This window comes from Hyperolius riggenbachi, chromosome 10, assembly GCF_040937935.1.
Source record: "Hyperolius riggenbachi isolate aHypRig1 chromosome 10, aHypRig1.pri, whole genome shotgun sequence".
Classification (NCBI taxonomy): Eukaryota; Metazoa; Chordata; class Amphibia; order Anura; family Hyperoliidae; genus Hyperolius; species Hyperolius riggenbachi.
In genome coordinates this window covers 248541224-248562163 of record NC_090655.1, presented here as the reverse complement: position 1 = coordinate 248562163, position 20940 = coordinate 248541224, and the positions used below count along the sequence as shown (strand labels likewise).

General features: G+C 47.0%; 1 protein-coding gene across 1 annotated transcript; it reads left to right on the top strand.

Annotated features, from left to right (window-relative positions):
* Positions 1-5761: 5761 nt before the first annotated feature.
* On the top strand, positions 5762-20325 carry LOC137535205 (gastrula zinc finger protein XlCGF57.1-like). The gene is made up of 5 exons (XM_068257020.1): positions 5762-5858; positions 5963-6042; positions 6125-6222; positions 8458-8968; positions 18678-20325. Exons 2-5 carry the CDS (start codon positions 6000-6002, stop codon positions 19673-19675), a joined length of 1650 nt encoding a protein of 549 aa, XP_068113121.1. The 5' UTR covers positions 5762-5858; positions 5963-5999; the 3' UTR covers positions 19676-20325.
* The last annotated feature ends 615 nt before the right edge of the window (positions 20326-20940 follow it).

The following is a 20940-nucleotide window of genomic DNA, read 5'->3' as shown; positions in this document are numbered from 1 at the left end:
TGATAAGGGGTGTTATTTGTCTTAGTGAATCAAACCAATACTGATGTATGATAAACTTGATAAAAGAAATGCAACTGAGGGCTCTTGCACACTACATGCGATTCCGATTTTTAATCGCTACTGCATGCTTCGTTTTTTTCCCTGCATTTTTCTTCTTGCTTTGATAGCATCCAGGGAAAATTGGAATCACAAATCGGATTTGCAGTGTGCAGGGAGCCTGAATGAACTTGTCTTTAGGGGGTATAACACTGCGCCTGTAAGTTGTTTTCAATGCCACCCAGTCTGACGTTGTACTATAAGAGTCTGTATCATGCCACAATGTGTAAGTTGTAGACTTCCTGTCTGTAAACATTTGGTTTAATAAAATGTTGTAATAACCAGGGAATCACTTGGTGTTGTCTTTCTGTAGCAGCATTTTTACAATTGACGTGTTGTCCACGTCTGAGACCTCATCGCAGGACACACTTGGAAGTAGCGGCACACGCGACGGCAATTGAGTTGGAACTCTTTCTGTCTTTTATTCCATAAAGTGGACCTGAACTCTTGCACAGGACAAAAGGAAAACATAGATAAATGCACTCTGTATGTATTTAGAGAGTTTATTCTGTCTAATCCCCCCTCATCTGTGACTTATCACAGGTTATAATTTAATCGCTCGCCTTTGTCAGCTGACTGCCATGGCAGAGAAGCTAATTGGTAAACACAGGATGTTAACAATATGTCTGTCTCCATGAAAGCAGGAAGTAGACACACTGCAGATTTATTGCAGGATTTGTATCAGGTGTAACAAAAATGTTTTTTCCTTAAATGTTCTTTTAGAGCAGAGAGGAAGTTCTGAGTTCAGGTCCGCTTTATAAGTTCTGTTGTCAAAGAGCTGATGTAGGAGGGTAATCCAAGAACGATTCCTTTGTAAGCACATTAGATAAAAGTTGGTTGAAATGTCCGACGTACGACAGATATTGCCTTGCCGGACAAAAATGTGTGACCAATATCACGTGTTCTGCCCGATCCAACTGACGGATCAGATTGGTCAGATCTCGTGTAGTCGGCGGGGTGTGTACCATGTCATTTTTTTACCCATACACTAGCTCCTCTTCCCGTCGATAAACAGCAGATCTGCTTCATCTGCTGTGAAATCGTTAACGCAAGCATTGACAGATTTCCAGCAGACATCTGTTGATTCAGTGGAATGGTCAAGATGGAAAATTTTGCTTGATCGCCAGCGGGTCGGGAGCGCGTCACTAGCGCTGTTCTATTGGGCGGCGACTGACACAGTATAGCGGCAGTAATAATCTCGCTTGTCTGGCTGGCGCGAGTTTCCGGGATCCGCGCTGTCACTTCTTCCGGCTGGCCTTCTTCTCCATGTCCTCTTCTTCACTACCTGTCCAGTCCTGTAACAAGCCGACCTTCAAACAGTAGAGCGACCTTTACAGTTTGAATTTCAGCTTGCCACAGGACTGGACAGGAAGTAAAGAGGACACGGGAAGAAGTGACAGCATTGACTCCGGGGACTAGCGCCGGCAGACAGGTGATGTTATTGCTGCTGTCCAGGGAAACACGAATGCGGGGAGGCCTTGGGGTGGCAAGGCAGACGGCGGTGGCAGCTCCACAGGTTTTGAATCCGTTTCATGGTGAAATCTGTGTGCATTGTATGGGCAGCCAACAGATCCCTCTCTGATCAGATTCGATAAGAGTGGGATCTATCTGTTGGTCGATCTGGTGGCTATCTTTACATACCTTACGTACCTTTACATACGTGGTCATAAGATCAATAGGTATCCCCTGTAAAGCCTCATCTACACGCGTAGATGAGGCTCCGATGTTCCTTATTAATCGAGCCGCTGATGTGGCTCGATTGATAAGATCCGACAGGACGGATCTCCCCACCGCCGATTCCCTGCTCGTTCCCCGCGAGGGGACAATGGCAGGGAATCGAGCGGAAGATAAGCGGCGCCGGCGGGGACGACGTATCCGATGGGCGAGCGGGGACGCGGCGGGTACGCGCGGGGATGCGGAAGAGGCGATCCGGCGGCTAATCGAGCCGCCGGATCGGAGCCTCTTCTACTCGTGTAGATAAGGCTTTACAGATTGCAAACATTTACCAGACTTGATCTACAATAGTGAATTACACTGCAGACTTTTTTACAATGCACATTTGTTCTATGAAGGACAAGAAAGACATGTGTATGTACAGTGCCTAGCACACAAATAACTATGCTGTGTTCCTTTTTTTCTTTCTCTGCCTGAAAGAGTTAAATATCCGGTATGTAAGTGGCTGACTCAGTCCTGACTCAGACAGGAAGTGACTACAGTGTGACCCTCACTAATAAGAAATTCCCCTTTTTACCTCTTTCTTGCTCTCAGAAGCCATTTTCTGCTAGGAAAGTGTTTTATAGTTGGAATTTCTTATCAATGAGGGTCACACTGTAGTCACTTCCTGTCTGAGTCAGGACCGAGTCAGCCACTTACATACCTGATATTTAACTCTTTCAGGCAGAGAAAGAAAAAAAGGAACACAGCATAGTTTACAGTATTTGTGTGCTAGGCACTGTACATACACATGTCTATCTCATCATGTCACATGTCACCTCGGGTATCCTTTAACCTTTTGCGGACAGCAGTGATTAAAATCTACACCCTGTTTGGGTGCTGTTATTCCTGCCAGGGCATAGATTTCAAACACTTTCGCGAAGCAGTCCGCTCACTCTCACGATTCTCGCTCCACGCTCTCGTTGCTGCTGCCTGATCTTCTGCTGTCGTGCTGACAGCAGAGCCCCATGCGCCAATAAAATCGGCTCCTGACTCCGTGATCAATATGAGCCAATCACAGTCATCCCTGTTCAGCTTTTGGGAAAAAAAACGCCTGTGGTCCTTATGGAGCCAGAGGCACTCATTCCAAAAGTGGTTATACTACTTGTCATTTCTTCTTACTGTCGCTTGAGTGGTTGTTGCTCGTTTTTACCGTCTTTTATCTTGCGTGTGTACAGATCTTATGAGCCATTTGCTTTTATCTGCCACATAAGGTATCTTTTCTGTGTAAGGTAATGTTGTTCATCTATTATATTCATCTCTTCTCTCCTTGCACCACTTGTCACATGAGTGCAGTACACCGGTAACTGTTTGTTCAGCAGCATTAACATGAAGCCCCTCCCACCAACAGGTGAGGAGTGTGATGCTACAAGAAAAAATGGATTGAAAGCTTTATAAAAAGATATGATGAATGCTTAAATAAAGGAGATGATTATGTGGAGAAACAACCAGAAGATACAGGGTGCTCATATTACAAGAGAAAAAAATGTTTACTTAATGGATTAATTGAAAATGGCTGTTGCTTTCTAGAAACCCCTCATATATGTTTAAAGCACATCTTTAGCGATAGGTGTATGGAGGCTGCCATCTTTATTTATTTTTGACACTTCACATTGCCTGGCTGTCCGGATGATCCTCTGTCTCTAATACTTTTAACCATGGACCCTAAACAAACATTCAGATCAGGTGTTTCTGACTAACATCTGACTGCATAAGCTGCATGCTTGTTTCTGGTGTGATTCAAACCCTACTGCAGGCAAAGGGATCAGCAAGGCAGCCGGACAACTGGTATTGTTTAAAAGTAAATAAATATGACTGCCACCATATCCCTCTGACTTAGGTACTTTATTTTAGATTTCAATAATGTACCATGAGGAACACAGGAGTCACACAGAGATGGCCTGAACGGTTCAAACTTTTTGCGAGTTCGACCCGCCCCCTATACTACATCATTGGGCTAAACTTTGGCCCTCTTCATCACAGTCAGCAGACATATGGCAGCCAATCAGGCTGCACTCCCACCTGGACCCCCCCCCCCCCCCCCCTTATAAAAGACAGCAGCGTCGGCCATACATTTTTCTTACTCTGTGTGCTGCTGTGCTGATATTAGTGAGAGAAGAAGGTAGAGACATTGGAAAGATAGGGATAGTGATAGTTAGGAGGTCGGTTAGCGTGCTGATATTTGTTGGTGAAAAGCACCTCAAAAAAGCTCTTTTGAGAGCTAATGTTCTTGTGATGTGTTTTTTTTTTTGTGTGGCCCACTGACACTGCATATACAGCCCGGTCTGTCGTAGCTGGTCCTTGCTAATTGCTATACTGTGGCACATTCATTGCATACCTTTTCACTGCACCTGGGTGACTGCACCGTGTATTATAATACCAGTCACTGCATACCTTTCACTGCATCCGTGTGACAGCACACTGTTTTATATACCAGTCAGTGCATACCTTTTCACTGCACCTGCGTGACTGCACATTGCATTATACCCCCAGCAGTCACTGCATACCTTTCACTGCATCTGTGTGACAGCACGCTGTTTTATATACTAGCAGTTAGTGTATACCTTTCACTGCACCTGTGTGACTTCACATTGTATTATACCAGCAGTCATTGTATACCTTTAACTGCATCTGTGTGACTGTACATAGTATTAGTTAAGTCAGTGCATACCTTTCACTTCATCCCCCCCGATTTGGACAAAACAACAATAATATATTTTCTGGTGCGTGTACATGCCTGCCTAATTTTTCTGGCTGCAACAACAAAACAAAAGGCATGTACATGTGTCAATTCCCCTTCGTGATCGTTACCTTGCCGTGGTGAAGGGGCTTGCGTATCACAATCACAATTGCGTATCACAATTGCGTATCACAATCGGCTATATGATTGTGTTTTGGGGGACACCTGACCCAAGATAATAAGTTCGTTGCTTCATTGTGGACAGACCAAATTCGATCAGCTTGACAGTCACTGTTGTTCTGTCATTGAGCTACCTCAGCCCGACCATATGGGCTTGAAAACTGCCATCGCCTGCACTCTCGCCATGGTGCGCACCATTCCAGCCATCACATACCAAGAAACTCTATAGAGGAGGGGAGCCAATAAACCACAAGGGAATGCTATATGGGAGGCGGGATCTCTAGACAACCAGGGAACACTGTATAGAGGGGGCGTCAGACTACATGGGAACGCTGAATAGAGTAGGGGAGAACACTAAAATCAGGGCATAATTGGAGGTGTGGCAGGAGGGGCATGTTTTATTGTCACTTCCTCCTGCCTACACATATGTGGGAGTTAGCATAGCGCAAGCTTCAGTTTTTTTGCACCCATGCATTATTCTTTTTACTTTTTACCAAACAATTTAAAAATTATGTAGCCAGTCCTTCATTCTCTGAACCACAAAAGGGCAATGGTGCAGTCTGCCTCTTCTGCACACTTCTATAAAATATTGTGTGTCTGCAAATCTGCATCATTTCTGTGAAGATGACATAGACATTGCTTCAGGGGGACTGGGGTCACCCCTACACTGCTAATCTGGTGTACACGTTTGTCGCATTCCATCCACAACCGTGTGGTGGGCTGTGGGCAGCTAGAGGCGGTCAATGAGAGGAAAATAATACTGGTTTGCATGCACTGCAAATTAAATGCAAATTGTATGCAGGTTAGTATTAGGCCAGTAACAATTATCAGGTATGTCATTTTATTGGCTTAATTCCAAGAGTAATTCATTCAGTTTGCTTGAAATGTTTATTGATTATGGAGAAGACTGGAGACCTGATGAAAATAATTGCAGCAGGCTGCAGTTCCTCTAGTCTCCACAAGGTGACCGTGATAATTTATGCCAAAATGAACGCATGGACAGAAACAGACTGTGGAACGCATAACAGGAAATTATAGGGTGGAACGCACAAACAGGAAATGCTAAGCCACATAGTCATAGATGAAAGGGGTGGAACGCATTGACAGGAAGCTATAAATAGAGAGATAAGAAACCAGTCGTTACTGGAATTGTCGTCACTCGACAGACGAGCAGACACGGTGAAGCCAGGTACAGTTCTTTAAATTAAAATAATTTCTGACTGTAATTTTGATGAAGCCCTAATTCTCTGTAGGGTGTCAGGATGTCACCATCTCTTTATTTTCTCCATACAGGAGTGGCAGTATTTAGAAGAAACTCTACAAGGACACCATGATGGAGAATCAGCTGCCCCTCACATGTCCTGGTACTGCGGGTAAGAGGAGACTTTCATTTCTTGTATCATCTGATAATCACATAGAGACAATGTATTCAGTCAGGGTGTGTGTTTCCTACAGATGGATCCAGTAACAGAACCCCACCAGAGAGATGTACAGGTTCTCTTTATTCTAGGGATTGTCCACAGGAAGGTCCCACCACCCCCTACAATTATCAGGTAAGTGAAGGTGGGGATCAAAAACTCAGATCAGAGATAATTTTAAAATAAATATCATGTTTTCTCGATATACAGTATCTGTGCCTCTTCAAGAATGAGGCAAGTAAGCAAAATGTATTGGCAAAAGGCAGTTCTCTAAATATACGTTATCTAAAAATTACAATATGTTTACATGTTCCTAACATGAATGCCCATTGTAACACAGAAGCAATGCTGTGCCTGTGTGTCCCTAAAGGATCACACACCTTCGATTAAACTTGGCTGATGCGGTTGCTAAAGACTATCTCAGTTGAGACTCTAGTGTTTGTACATAGGTGCTAATACATTGGCAAGAGATCCAGCATGTCGCTGTCCACTCCTGCTCTCGGCCCCCTCCGTCATGTGCCGCATATCGTCCGTATACACCGCTCTACACAATGACTGATTATATCACTAGCCTGCTGGCTAAAGATGTGTCTGTACAGGCTTGGCCTTATCCCTGCTGGAGGACAGTAGTCTCGTGTGTACCCAGCTGAAGTCATGTCACTATCCCTGCATCCTATACATGTTTAGCAGAGACCCATCCTTTCCTGAAGTAACTGCATAGCAGTTTTTGGCAGTCCCCAAATGTTCATAATAATTAAAGGGCACCTAAACTGAGAAGGATATGGATTTTTCCTTTTAAAATAATACCAGTTGCCTGACTCCCCTCCTGATCCTGTGTCTCTAATACTTTTAGCTACAGCCCCTCAACAAGCATGCAGATCAGATGCTGTGACTGAAGTCAGACTGGATTAGCTGCATGCTTGTTTCAGGTGTGTGATTCAGCCACTGGTGTAACCAAAGAGATAAGCAGGACTGCCAAGCATCTGGTATTGTTTAAAAGGTAACATCCATATCCCTCTCAGTTAAGGTTCCCCTTTAAAGGATACCCGAAGTGACATGTGACAGGAGATAGACGTGTATGTACAGTGCCTAGCACACAAACAACTATGCTGTGTTCCTTTTTTTCTTTCTCTGCCTGAAAAGTTAAATATTAAGTATGTAAGTGGGTGACTCAGTCCTGACTCAGACAGGAAGTGACTACAGTGTGAGCCTCACTGATAAGAAATTTCAACTATAAAACACTTTTTCCTAGCAGAAAATGGCTTCTAAGAGCAAGAAAGAGGTAAAAAGGGGAATTTCTTATTAGTGAGTCACACTGTAGTCACTTCCTGTCTGAGTCAGGACTGAGTCAGCCACTTACAGATAAATTCTTCGTGGCTGTTGCTCTCTCCCTTATCTTATCAAACCACAAATGTTAAATGAAAGCAGTACAGTTATTGAAGTGACGGAAACCAGAATTAAAGGGCAACTGAAGTGAGAGGGATCAGATCACCAGACGGAGAGTGAAAGCTGCCATATTTATTTCCTTTTAAGCAAATCCAGTTGCCTGGCAGCCCTTCTGATTCTCTCCCTCTAGTACTTTTAGCCATAGACCCTGAACAAGCATACAGCTGATCAGTTGTTTCTGATATTATTGTCAGATCTGACAGGATTACCACAGCTGCATGTTTGCTTCTGGTGTTATGCAAACACTGCTGCGGCCAAGTAAGATCAGCAGTGCTGTCAGGCAACTGGTATTGTTTAATAGGAAATACATATGTCAGCCTCCATATTATTCTGTTTAGTAAGATCTCAGGCCCAGACAGATTCCATGCCTTGTATTATAAGTTTGTAGATATTTTGGAACTTGCCCAGATTGCTGGTACCCCCCCCCCCCCCCCCCCCCCTCCCCATGCTACAAGAGACCGTTGCAGTGATCCCAAGATCAGATGGGGAGGTTCTAATACATCAGACTGAAAACATTAACACTGACCCATAAACTATTAGAGAAAATCCCAGCAACCCACCTCGATACATTTTTACCCTTCATAATGCAAAAAGGTGAAGTAGGTATCAGAACTTAAGTGAGTGCTGATATCTGCAGAGGTTTTAAACAGTGGTGATTACATTTATTTCCTCTTTCAAGGGTGGAAGAACCATCCAGTTTATAACTGCTGTGTAAAAAGTTAGGCTGTTGCGGGTGGAGAAGTCTAGAACAGGTATGCAGAAAGAGGCTGTGTAAAGGCATTGGAGCAATGGTGAGAGAATTAGCTGATGTATAAAACAGAAAGCACTAGTGGCACTGTGTAAGAGAAAAACACTATATATTCAGCTACTGTATCTCAATGGTCAACTGCTAATGTGGTGTTTGTTTTCATTTTGTGAATTTAGAGTGGAAAACAAGTAGTTCTGAAAACTAACATTAAAGAGGAAGAAGAGACGTATGTGAGGAGTGATCAGCAGTCTATGGAGGAGGGTGACATGATGAGGACAATTAAAGTGGAAGAAGAAGAGATGTATGAGAGGAGTGATCAGCAGTCTATGGAGGAGGGTGACATGATGAGGACAATTAAAGTGGAAGAAGAGACCTATCTGAGGAGTGATCAGCCATATATGGAGAAGGGTGACATGACGAGGTCCATCAAACAGGAAGAAGAGACGTATTTGAGGGTTGATCATCAGAATATTGAGGAGGGTGACCTGTCGAGGTTCATCAAACAAGAAGAAGAAGAGACGTATGTGAGGAGTGATCTGCAGCATACAGAGGGGGGTGACATGATGAATACAATTAAGAAGGAGGAAGAGGAAATGATGGGGACAATTAAAGAGGAAGAAGCACTGCCATACATGATAGGTGAAATGAGGACAAGTAAAGAAGAATTTCCTCCATTGATCAGTGCATGTAAGTAACAAACCTGGGATAAGACTGGATTATAAACATTAGAATGGGGAAGGAGGGATTACAAGCTGGTGTTTGGGTGGGAGGAGGGGGAATGACAGGAAAGGCCAAATACTTAAAGTTGAAAGCGGTGGGCACATCCAGTGTAAAAAAACGCCTTTATTGGAAAAAGTATTAAAAATTGTATGCAAAGAATACAACAGCTACAGTTGCTGGGAGAGGAGGACAAGCATGCACAAGAAAGTTTGACTTTGGTCTGGAGCACTCCAGGGGGGCCCAGTGAAGTAGCCCTGTGCACCTACTTTTTCTACATATTCTGGGAATGACAGGAAAGGGAGTCTAAGATGTGGATAATGATAGACAAATCTGAATGAAGCAGGATTAGATCACTCTTGATGACACTGGGCACGGTGCCCCCCAAACTTACATTATGTGATGCTCTGCCTGGCCACCTCAGAGCAAGGTTGTGTGTGTGTGTGTGTGTGTGTGTGTGTGTGTGTGTGTGTGCGTGCGTGCGTGCGTGCGTGCGTGCGTGCGTGCGTGCGTGCGTGCGTGCGTGCGTGCGTGCGTGCGTGCGTGCGTGCGTGCGTGCGTGCGTGCGATTATAGTTTATAGACAGAAAGCATGCTGCCAGTAACTCATTTCCCTCATCCCACCCGAGCACCTGCGATCACTGCTAATATTGTACCCCAGATATTAGCAGTGATCGCATGCACTAAACACTTTAAGTAATATGAAAGTTATCAAACCCAGTCCTTGGTGAACCAAAAGCAAAAACAAACCCAAATACCATATTCACCAATATAAAAAATAGGGATACTTAACACTTTAGCAGTCAATTTATTTAGAGGCTTGTAAGTTTTCCAGGCCAATTTATTTTAGCTCAGTGTTTTTATTTCTTATTTGTTACATTTCATTGCTTCTAATTAGTAGTGCTGTAATGTAGTGCTGTCATTTATGGCCACTTATCACTAAGGGGCAGTGTGGGACAGCGAACATTTATATCATGCTTTTCTCCTGGCGGACTCAAAGTGCGAGAGCTGCAGCCACTAGGACTGGAGTCTTGCCCAAGGTCTCCTACTGAATAGATGCTGGCTTAGTGAGCAGGCAGAGCCGAGATTTGAACCCTGGTCACCTGTGTCAGAGGCAGATCCCTTAACCATTACACTATCAATCCAGCAGGGGACTTCTGCTTTTTTTCTATATTTTCTGCTAGTAGAGAGAGATCAAAGCATTCAAAGAATTTACAGCACGAGTTCTGCCAACTGCGGTCAAAAGCAGTGCACTTATCTCTTGTATACTAAGATAATGCTATGGAAGCTGCTAATGGGTTAAACAAGCTAGAAGTAAGATAAATAGCAATGCTAGTCTAAAATTATGCTCTTTATAGAGAGTCCATACTTGTGCATGTGATAGAAAGCAGATCAAAACATTCCATCCAAGTTCCTCAAAACCGAAACCATCCAGGACAAAAGATTGTTGCAGCTGGATATGTATATATTGTAACCCATGAATATTAAAGAGGAACTTCAGCCTAAACAAACATGCTGTCATTAAGTTACATTCATTATGTTAATTACAATAGATAGGTAATATAATCTCTTACCCATCCTGTTTTAGAAGAACAGGCAAATGTTTGTGATTTCATGTTGGCAGCCATCTTTTTGGTTGAAAGGAGGTGACGGAGCATAAGACACAGTTCCAACTGCCCTGTGTCCTGATCACCCCTCCCAGCTGCGCACGCTAGGCTCCAAATCTCAAATTCAAAATTTAAAGAAACAAATTTGCAGCAAAACATCAGAACGAGAACAACATCAGAAATCCCATCATGCTTTGCACAGCATCAGGGAAAAATGTCTGGGTAGATTTCTTTGATGGGGCGGAGCTTAGCTTCTGTGCAGCTAAATATGAGGCTTAGGTAAGAAAAACAAAGTTCCGATGCTGTGAAACTGTTAAACACCAAGCCTTTTTTTATGCTGCTGAGTAGATTTTTAGTCTGGAGGTTCACGTTAAGGAAAAGGAATCCTTCAATTGTTGTCTAATCACAATTCAAAGCTCAATCTGCCGTATCTTATCACCAAAGCAGAGCACTCATGATAAGGACTGATTAGACCAGCACACCTTGTAATGACAATATGGGCATGTCTGAGTATGCTGAATGATGTGCATAATTAAGGTAGCTATAGATCAGGCGATCAACTATGCAATATAATTATTATAGTCAAATTGGATGAAAATCTGTGCCTCCAAGTGCATGCCCGACTGACAATGCGACCAATTTCGGGCCAAAATTGATTGCATTAGTCGATCACACATACTGCAAGATGTAGGGCCGACTTGCTCAATTGGGTGTGTGGCGGTAACAGCGTGTGATATTGGGACGAGCAAGGAACTCGACAAAACCCCTTGCGCTATCCCTCCCAGTGCCCAGTGCAAGTGATACATTACCTGTCCGACCTCCGCTGGCTCTGGGCTGCCTCTGTTCTCCATACGCGTGTGCCCCACGTGGTTGCCTAGCAAGGACGCGCGTATGACGTCAGATGTCACAAATGCGGCCATGTTACAAGGCAAACACTTGGCGTATGTGTATGGAGAATGTAGGAAGCCCGGAGTCAGCGGAGGACAAGCGGAGGCCACCGACAGGTAATGTATGACTTGCACAGGGCACCGGGGAAACATTTAACATTATGGGGGACAGTGTCGGCGAGTCGGTGGATGTGGAGTCACAAGGCCAATTCCTGATTAATTGAGGCATGAAATTGATTGGGAATCGGCCAGCGGCGTATGGGCAGCCAACAGATCTCTCTCTAATCATTTTCGATCAGAGAGAGATTTGTCTCTTGGTTAAATCTGTCCATCATTGTTAGATGTATGGCTAGCTTTACACAGAGTGAGACCATCAACGTCAATGAGTCACATGGCCTGTCAACAGTGGCTATTAAGCCTCGTACACACGCCAGAGTAAAGTCAGCTGAGGCGGCTGATAATGACCACCTCAGCTGACAATCGAGCATCCGTACAGCAGCTGACGACCCTCAACCCTTAAGTGATCCAGCTGGCAGATCTACTCACCCAATTGGCAGCCTACTTGTTAGAAGACGCTGCTCCCCCGCCCACCATGTGACTTCACACGTGCGCCACTCCGTTGTTTCACAGCCCCACGCATAGATACGGTACGCGTCGTCATCTGTACTGGCCAGTCCAGTCGCCCAAGGGGATTGGGTACCGATCCATGATGGGCGATATCAATCACAGGTGTGTACGCACCTTATGCATATGAAAATGGCAATAAAAGTTGGAGCATTCTCACAATTTCCATGGGTTTAGGTGCGCACATACCTGTGATTGGTGTCGCCCATTGGGGTCCCCTTGGGCGACATCGCTTAGCTGGCCAGTACAGACGCTTGTCAGGTGTGTAGCTGATGACTTGTACTGTAGTGTGGGTGGGAGGGACGACGGAGCAGTATGCGTGTGATGGGGGGGGAAGCAGCAGCTTCAAACAAGTTGGCCGCCGATCGGGTGAGTAGATCTGCCGGGCAGATAGCTTGGTGGTCGCGGCTGCAGTACACACGCCTGATTGGCGGCTGTGGCGGTCGTCGTCTGCCACGTCAGCTGACTTTAGTCAGGCATGTGTACAAGACTTGTAATCGTATGTTCCAGCCATATCAATGGATCATATGTACAGGTATTCTCAAGCGGGTCATATGTACAGGCACTCTCAGGCGGGTTTGTAGGTGGTAGCAAGATAAATCTGGCCAATGTTCAGTCAGCCCTCTGTCACATGGGGTCTGTCTCATAAGCTGACCAGTTTTGCCGGTCACACTGGCTTTTTCAAGGCTGTTAGTATGGCCGCACTCAGGCTCGGATTTACATCACAGGAGCCTATAGGCACAGATGTCCTGGCACCCTAGACTTCAATTACGCTGGCTGCCCCAGCTGTCACTTCTGGTAGTTCCCTTGCCCCTCGTAGGTAGCTACAGGTGTCCCTTAGTATTAGCATAGCTCTGGCTACCTAATACTAACGAACACTATTGTGAATTTTTTTTTTTTTAAATACATGTAAACCTACAAATACTGTAAGCAGTATGTTTCTTCCAGGGTAAAATGAGCTATAAATTACTTTTTTCCAGTACACTCCAGGACAGGTACACTTTGAGACTTTTCTCCTATGTTGCTGTGACTTACAGGACTTAGAAGAAATCTGACAGAAGCAGCAAGTTTTTGACTAGTCTCTTCATGGGGTATTCTCAGTATTTCATTTATTCTTTACTAAAGCACTCCCTGAAAAAGATCTATACAAAGATGCAGGCCGCCTCTCCTACCTATTGGCAATATACTGGCAGTTGGAGTGAGCAACTGCCATTCGCTAAGTGCTTTTCAAAATAAAGAAAACAAAAATGTACAGCCTATTGACTGCCAGCGGCCAATTTCAAGATCAAAATCAATCTCTTTCTCAATCGGAAGCAGATCGAACAGGGAAAATATTGGATGAAGTACTGGCTATCGTTCCGTGTGTATGTGCTTTACGATTAGTCCCCACCCAATCCAGGACTCTCACCTTTGAGCAGCAAATGACGAACCGCAGGCACTGTCCCAGCAAAAATAGACGAGAAAGCCAATGCACAAAATAGCAGAAGCGCTCAGCATGCTGGGAGATAGTGTAGCAGCGGTGAGGTCAGGCGGGGAGAGTGAGCCCGGAATAGCAGAAGCGCTCAGCATGCTGGGAGATAGTGTAGCAGCGGTGAGGTCAGGCGGGGAGAGTGAGCCCGGAATAGCAGAAGAGCTCAGCATGCTGGGAGATAGTGTAGCAGCGGTGAGGTCAGGCGGGGAGAGTGAGCCCGGAATAGCAGAAGCGCTCAGCATGCTGGGAGATAGTGTAGCAGCAGTGAGTTCAGGCAGGGAGAGTGAGCCCGGAATAGCAGACACGCCCAGCATGCTGGAAGATAATGTAGCAGTGGTGAGGTCAGGCGGGGAGAGTGAGCCCGGAATAGCAGAAGCGCTCAGTATGCTGGGAGATAGTGTTGCAGCAGTGAGGTGAGGCGGGGAGAGTGAGCCCGGAATAGCAGAAGCGCTCAGCATGCTGGGAGATAGTGTAGCAGCGGTGAGGTCAGGCAGGGAGAGTGAGCCCGGAATAGCAGAAGCGCTCAGCATGCTGGGAGATAGTGTAGCAGCAGTGAGTTCAGGCAGGGAGAGTGAGCCCGGAATAGCAGACACACCCAGCATGCTGGAAGATAATGTAGCAGTGGTGAGGTCAGGCGGGGAGAGTGAGCCCGGAATAGCAGAAGCACTCAGTATGCTGGGAGATAGTGTTGCAGCAGTGAGGTGAGGCGGGGAGAGTGAGCCCGGAATAGCAGAAGCGCTCAGCATGCTGGGAGATAGTGTAGCAGCAGTGAGGTCATGCAGAGAGAGTGAGCCCGGAATAGCAGAAGCGCTCAGCATGCTGGGAGATAGTGTAGTAGCGGTGAGGTCAGACGGGGAGAGTGAGCCCGGAATAGCAGAAGCGCTCAGCATGCTGGGAGATAGTGTAGCAGCAGTGAGGTCATGCAGAGAGAGTGAGCCCGGAATAACAGAAGCGCTCAGCATGCTGGGAGATAGTGTAGTAGCGGTGAGGTCAGACGGGGAGAGTGAGCCCGGAATAGCAGAAGCGCTCAGCATGCTGGGAGATAGTGTAGTAGCGGTGAGGTCAGACGGGGAGAGTGAGCCCGGAATAGCAGAAGCGCTCAGCATGCTGGGAGATAGTGTTGCAGCAGTGAGGTCAGGCAGGGAGAGTGAGCTTGGAATAGCAGAAGCGCTCAGCATGCTGGGAGATAGTGTAGCAGCGGTGAGGTCAGGCAGGGAGAGTGAGCTTGGAATAGCAGAAGCGCTCAGCATGCTGGGAGATAGTGTAGCAGCAGTGAGGTCAGGCAGGGAGAGCGAGACCGGAATAGCAGAAGTGCTCAGCATGCTGGGAGATAGTGTTGCAGCGGTGAGGTCAGGCAGGGAGAGCGAGACTAGAATAGCAGAAGTGCTCAGCATGCTGGGAGATAGTGTAGCAGCGGTGAGGTCAGGCAGGGAGAGTGAGCCCGGAATAGCAGACACGCCCAGCATGCTGGGAGATAGTGTAGCAGCAGTGAGGTCAGGCAGGGAGAGTGAGCCGGGAATAGCAGACACGCCCAGCATGCTGGGAGATAATGTAGCAGTGGTGAGGTCAGGCGGGGAGAGTGAGCCCGGAATAGCAGAAGCGCTCAGTATGCTGGGAGATAGTGTTGCAGCAGTGAGGTGAGGCGGGGAGAGTGAGCCCGGAATAGCAGAAGTGCTCAGCATGCTGGGAGATAGTGTAGTAGCGGTGAGGTCAGACGGGGAGAGCGAGACCGGAATAACAGAAGCGCTCAGCATGCTGGGAGATAGTGTAGCAACAGTGAGGTGAGGCGGGGAGAGTGAGCCCGGAATAGCAGAAGCGCTCAGCATGCTGGGAGATAGTGTAGTAGCGGTGAGGTCAGACGGGGAGAGTGAGCCCGGAATAGCAGAAGCGCTCAGCATGCTGGGAGATAGTGTAGTAGCAGTGAGGTCAGATGGGGAGAGCGAGACCAGAATAGCAGAAGCACTCAGCATGCTGGGAGATTGTGTAGCAGCAGTGAGGTCAGGCAGGGAGAGCGAGACCGGAATAGCAGAAGTGCTCAGCATGCTGGGAGATAGTGTAGCAGCAGTGAGGTCAGGCAGGGAGAGTGAGCTCGGAATAGCAGAAGCGCTCAGCATGCTGGGAGATAGTGTAGCAGCGGTGAGGTCAGGCAGGGAGAGTGAGCTTGGAATAGCAGAAGCGCTCAGCATGCTGGGAGATAATGTAGCAGCAGTGAGGTCAGGCAGGGAGAGCGAGACCGGAATAGCAGAAGTGCTCAGCATGCTGGGAGATAGTGTAGCAGCGGTGAGGTCAGGCAGGGAGAGTGAGCTCGGAATAGCAGAAGCGCTCAGCATGCTGGGAGATAGTGTAGCAGCAGTGAGGTCAGGCAGGGAGAGCGAGACCGGAATAGCAGAAGTGCTCAGCATGCTGGGAGATAGTGTAGCAGCAGTGAGGTCAGGCAGGGAGAGTGAGCCCGGAATAGCAGAAGCGCTCAGCATGCTGGGAGATAGTGTTGCAGCAGTGAGGTCAGGCAGGGAGAGCGAGACCGGAATAGCAGAAGTGCTCAGCGTGCTGGGAGATAGTGTAGCAGCAGTGAGGTCAGGCAGGGAGAGTGAGCTTGGAATAGCAGAAGCGCTCAGCATGCTGGGAGATAGTGTTGCAGCAGTGAGGTCAGGCAGGGAGAGCGAGACCGGAATAGCAGAAGTGCTCAGCATGCTGGGAGATAGTGTAGCAGCAGTGAGGTCAGGCAGGGAGAGTGAGCCCGGAATAGCAGAAGCGCTCAGCATGCTGGGAGATAGTGTTGCAGCGGTGAGGTCAGGCAGGGAGAGCGAGACCAGAATAGCAGAAGTGCTCAGCATGCTGGGAGATAGTGTAGCAGCGGTGAGGTCAGGCCGGGAGAGTGAGCCCGGAATAGCAGACACGCCCAGCATGCTGGGAGATAGTGTAGCAGCAGTGAGGTCAGGCCGGGAGAGTGAGCCGGGAATAGCAGACACGCCCAGCATGCTGGGAGATAATGTAGCAGTGGTGAGGTCAGGCGGGGAGAGTGAGCCCGGAATAGCAGAATCGCTCAGTATGCTGGGAGATAGTGTTGCAGCAGTGAGGTGAGGCGGGGAGAGTGAGCCCGGAATAGCAGAAGCGCTCAGCATGCTGGGAGATAGTGTAGTAGCGGTGAGGTCAGACGGGGAGAGTGAGCCCGGAATAGCAGAAGCGCTCAGCATGCTGGGAGATAGTGTAGCAGCAGTGAGGTCAGGCAGGGAGAGCAAAACCGGAATAGCAGAAGTGCTCAGCATGCTGGGAGATAGTGTAGCAGCGGTGAGGTCAGGCAGGGAGAGTGAGACCAGAATAGCAGAAGCGCTCAGCATGCTGGGAGATAGTGTAGCAGCAGTGAGGTCAGGCAGGGAGAGCGAGACCTGGAATAGCAGAAGCGCTCAGCATGCTGGGAGATAGTGTAGCAGCAGTGAGGTCAGGCAGGGAGAGTGAGCCCGGAATAGCAGAAGCGCTCAGCATGCTGGGAGATAGTGTTGCAGCGGTGAGGTCAGGCAGAGAAAGCAAGAACGGAATAGCAGAAGTGCTCAGCATGCTGGGAGATAGTGTAGCAGCGGTGAGGTCAGGCAGGGAGAGCGAGACCAGAATAGCAGAAGCGCTCAGCATGCTGGGAGATAGTGTAGCAGCAGTGAGGTCAGGCAGGGAGAGTGAGCTTGGAATAGCAGAAGCGCTCAGCATGCTGGGAGATAGTGTAGCAGCAGTGAGGTCAGGCAGGGAGAGCGAGACCGGAATAGCAGAAGTGCTCAGCATGCTGGGAGATAGTGTAGCAGCAGTGAGGTCAGGCAGGGAGAGTGAGCCCGGAATAGCAGAAGCGCTCAGCATGCTGGGAGATAATGTAGCAGTGGTGAGGTCAGGCAGGGAGAGCGAGACCAGACTAGCAGAAGTGCTCAGCATGCTGGGAGATAGTGTTGCAGCGGGGGACGTCAGGCGAAGTGAGCGAGACCGGAATAGCAGAAGTGCTCAGCATGCTGGGAGATAGTGTTGCAGCGGGGGACGTCAGGCGAAGTGAGCGAGACCGGAATAGCAGAAGTGCTCAGCATGCTGGGAGATAGTGTTGCAGCGGGGGACGTCAGGCGAAGTGAGCGAGACCGGAATAGCAGAAGTGCTCAGCATGCTGGGAGATAGTGTTGCAGCGGGGGACGTCAGGCGAAGTGAGCGAGACTGGAAGCTAAAACTCACCACGTGCACGCGATCACCCCTCTGGCTTTTCAGAAAGGGGAGCAGCGTCTGGTCAGAGAGCCGAGTGTGAGAGACCCGGGAGGTGAGGTGAGGTCGTCAATGGCACAACAAGTGCCAAAAAGAACATTGCTCTTGTCACAAGCGCATTCATGCTCTAAAGCACAGATGTCAAACACAAGGCTGGCTGAATGCGGCCCTCCTTACCATTTCATGTGGTCCTCCAGAGCTTTAAATGTGCATCATTGTAAACAGTAAAAGAACAGTACACTGCTTTCCCATCCAGAGAAGGACTGATTCTGGGGTAAACATTGGCAGTCTGAGCCAGGTGCAACAACAACCTATAGGGCCCACCTGCAAAATTAGCATGAAACTCCCTCCTTAGATCCAAAAGTGGCTCCATGTGGCTGATAAACAAACACACACACACACACACACTCACTCACTCACTCACTCCTCTCCTCTGTTGTTGGAGTGGGGTTTTGCATTCATAAAAATTAACTACCTTTTCACACTGCGAAGCACCATGATCTGTTTAAAATGCTATGCTGAGGGCTTTTAGTATTGCTACTTGTTCAGGATGTCCTGCAGTTGGTGTGTTGTAGATTTGGTTACATTAGCTGGAGGGGCAGCTTAGGAGATGGGGGTGGGAGGGAAGGGGTGTTGATGCTCCACAAGACACCGCTGCAACCTAGGTGCAACTTATGGTCCGGTGTGTCTTATGGTCTGAAAAATACGGTAATTATACATTTTTGTAAACCGCAAACCGGCAATGGAAAGTGGGTGAAAAAGGGAGTATGTAGAGACTTATAGATGTTATAGACTGACATACAATAATACAATACATGGAACATGAATGCACTATTACTAATAATGATAATCTTTACCCCACAGGTGGCCATTACATTGGTAGCCCCTCGGAGGGACGTTCTATCGCCCCGCCAGATGATGCTACAGAAGATAACATCACACAATGTTCTTCAGGAGGAACCCCCATTACTGGAAATACACATCACAGAATTTCTAAACACCAGAAAAGGAACCCGGGCGATCTTCAGTTTTCATGTTCAGAGTGTGGGAAAGCTTTTTTACGGAAAAGCCAGTTAATTACACATCAGAAATACCACACAAGTGAACGTCCTTTTCCCTGTTCAGATTGTGGGAAAGCTTTCGTGGTGGAAAGTCAATTGCTTATACACCAGAGAATTCACACAGGCGAGCGGCCCTTTGTATGTTCAGAGTGTGGGAAAGACTTCATTCTGCTAAGGCATCTCCTTTCACACCAGAGAACACACGCAGATGACCCTCCTTATTCCTGTGTAGAGTGTGGGAAAGGTTTCACTACTAGAGGAGGCTTACTCCACCATGAGAGAACTCACACCGGGGAGCGGCCTTTTTTTTGTTCAGACTGTGGGAAAACGTTTATTGGGAAAAGTCAACTTATTACGCACCAAAAAAGTCACACAGATGGTCTAACTCATTCTTGTTCAGAGTGCGGCAGAAATTTTAGTTCTAAAGAACGCTTATTGAGCCACCAGAAGGTTCACACCAATGGTCAGTCGTTTTCATGTTCAGAGTGTGGGAAATCGTTCAGGCAGAAAAGTTACCTTCGTAGTCATATAAAAACTCACTCAGACGTCCACCCTTTTTCCTGCTCAGAGTGTGGGAAAGCCTTTAAATCCAAAGGAAACCTTCTTGCACACCAGAAACGCCACACCGGCGAGCGTCCTTTTCCCTGTTCAGAGTGTGGGAAAGCATTCATTCAGAAATACGCCCTTCTTGCTCACATGAGAACCCATTCAGGCGAGGATCGTTTTTCCTGTTCAGCGTGTGGCCAAACTTTCAAGCGGAAATGTGCCTTAAATATGCACAAGAAGGAGTTGCACGGGTGATCATCACCTTCCTGTTCAGAGTACTGGAATAATGTCTATCTGTGCTTGGCCTACAAATCGGTACATTTGGACCTGCCCTACCTACATCTCCGATCTTGGCCACAGGCACATACCGGCCCACCCCCTCCGATCCTCCAGTGACCTGTGCCTGTTTGCACCTTGCACATCTCTCTTCCATACACAATTGCAGGACTTCACTATGGCTGCCCCCACTCTCTGGAATTCTCTCCCACCAGCCATCAGACTCACCCCCGTTTTTAATACCTTTAAACCAGCCCTCAAGCCTCACCTTTTCATGCTCGCGTACCCCCCTACATCAGTGCCATAATTCTGTTGAGCACCCTCTCAACAGACGCACCTATTGTCTCTACCCTTTAGATTGTAAGCCTCTGGCAGGGCCCTCCCTCTAGTGCTTCCAGCTTGATTATGCAATCTTATTGTCTGTCACCCCTCTTGTGGACTAGAACAGTCTCTATTTTGACCAAAGACACTGAACTACTGTTATCAAATTATTTGAATGATCTTGTTTTGTTGTGAATTTCCTTGTATGTCCTACCTTGTATGTTACCCCGTTTATCTATTGTGCAGCGCTGCGTAATATGTTGGCACTTTATAAATACAATAAATAATAATCTGCAATCAAACCAAAATCATTCATTCAGGAAGATCATCTTTTGGGTGAAACAGTTCTCCCTAAATATAGGAGAAATTGCACCGCTCAGCAACACAATTCACAATCGTACATGGGAAATGTGTTTTACAGAAGGAAAAAAATCTACGTAGTAGTTAGAGAATGTAGTGTATTATCCAAAATTGGAAGCTTTCTGTTATTTTCATGCTGAGATAAGCTTGTTACCGTAGCTCAAAACAAAAGAAAGAAACAACTTTTTTTTCCACAACCCTGCTGGCACAGTTCATGTAGGTAGGCATAGGATATATATATATATATATATATATATATATATATATATATATATATATATATATATTTTTGGATGTTACACCCTCCCCCCCCCCCCCCCTTTAATATCAGATGTATTACTCCTGTAGGCCACTGGATGATGTTGTCTGTTTATCCCATAGATGGTACAATTTTGCATGCAGGTATGAGAGATGCAGCCATATAAAGGTATCCATTTCGTTCATTCACAACTGGTGTTCTTACCCCCTAAATAATACACTGTTTGTCATCATCATACAATGCCAAGTATGGGTTTAGCAGATGTTTGGGAAATGTGAAAAATTACTATGGTTGGGAGCATACT

Coding starts and splice junctions, on each gene's coding strand:
- LOC137535205 (XM_068257020.1), top strand. CDS start 6,000: ATGATGGAGAATCAGCTGCCCCTCACATGTCCTGGTACTGCGG. Junction 6,223..8,457: donor CCACCCCCTACAATTATCAG/GTAAGTGAAGGT, acceptor TTGTGAATTTAG/AGTGGAAAACAAGTAGTTCT. Junction 8,969..18,677: donor TCCTCCATTGATCAGTGCAT/GTAAGTAACAAA, acceptor TTTACCCCACAG/GTGGCCATTACATTGGTAGC.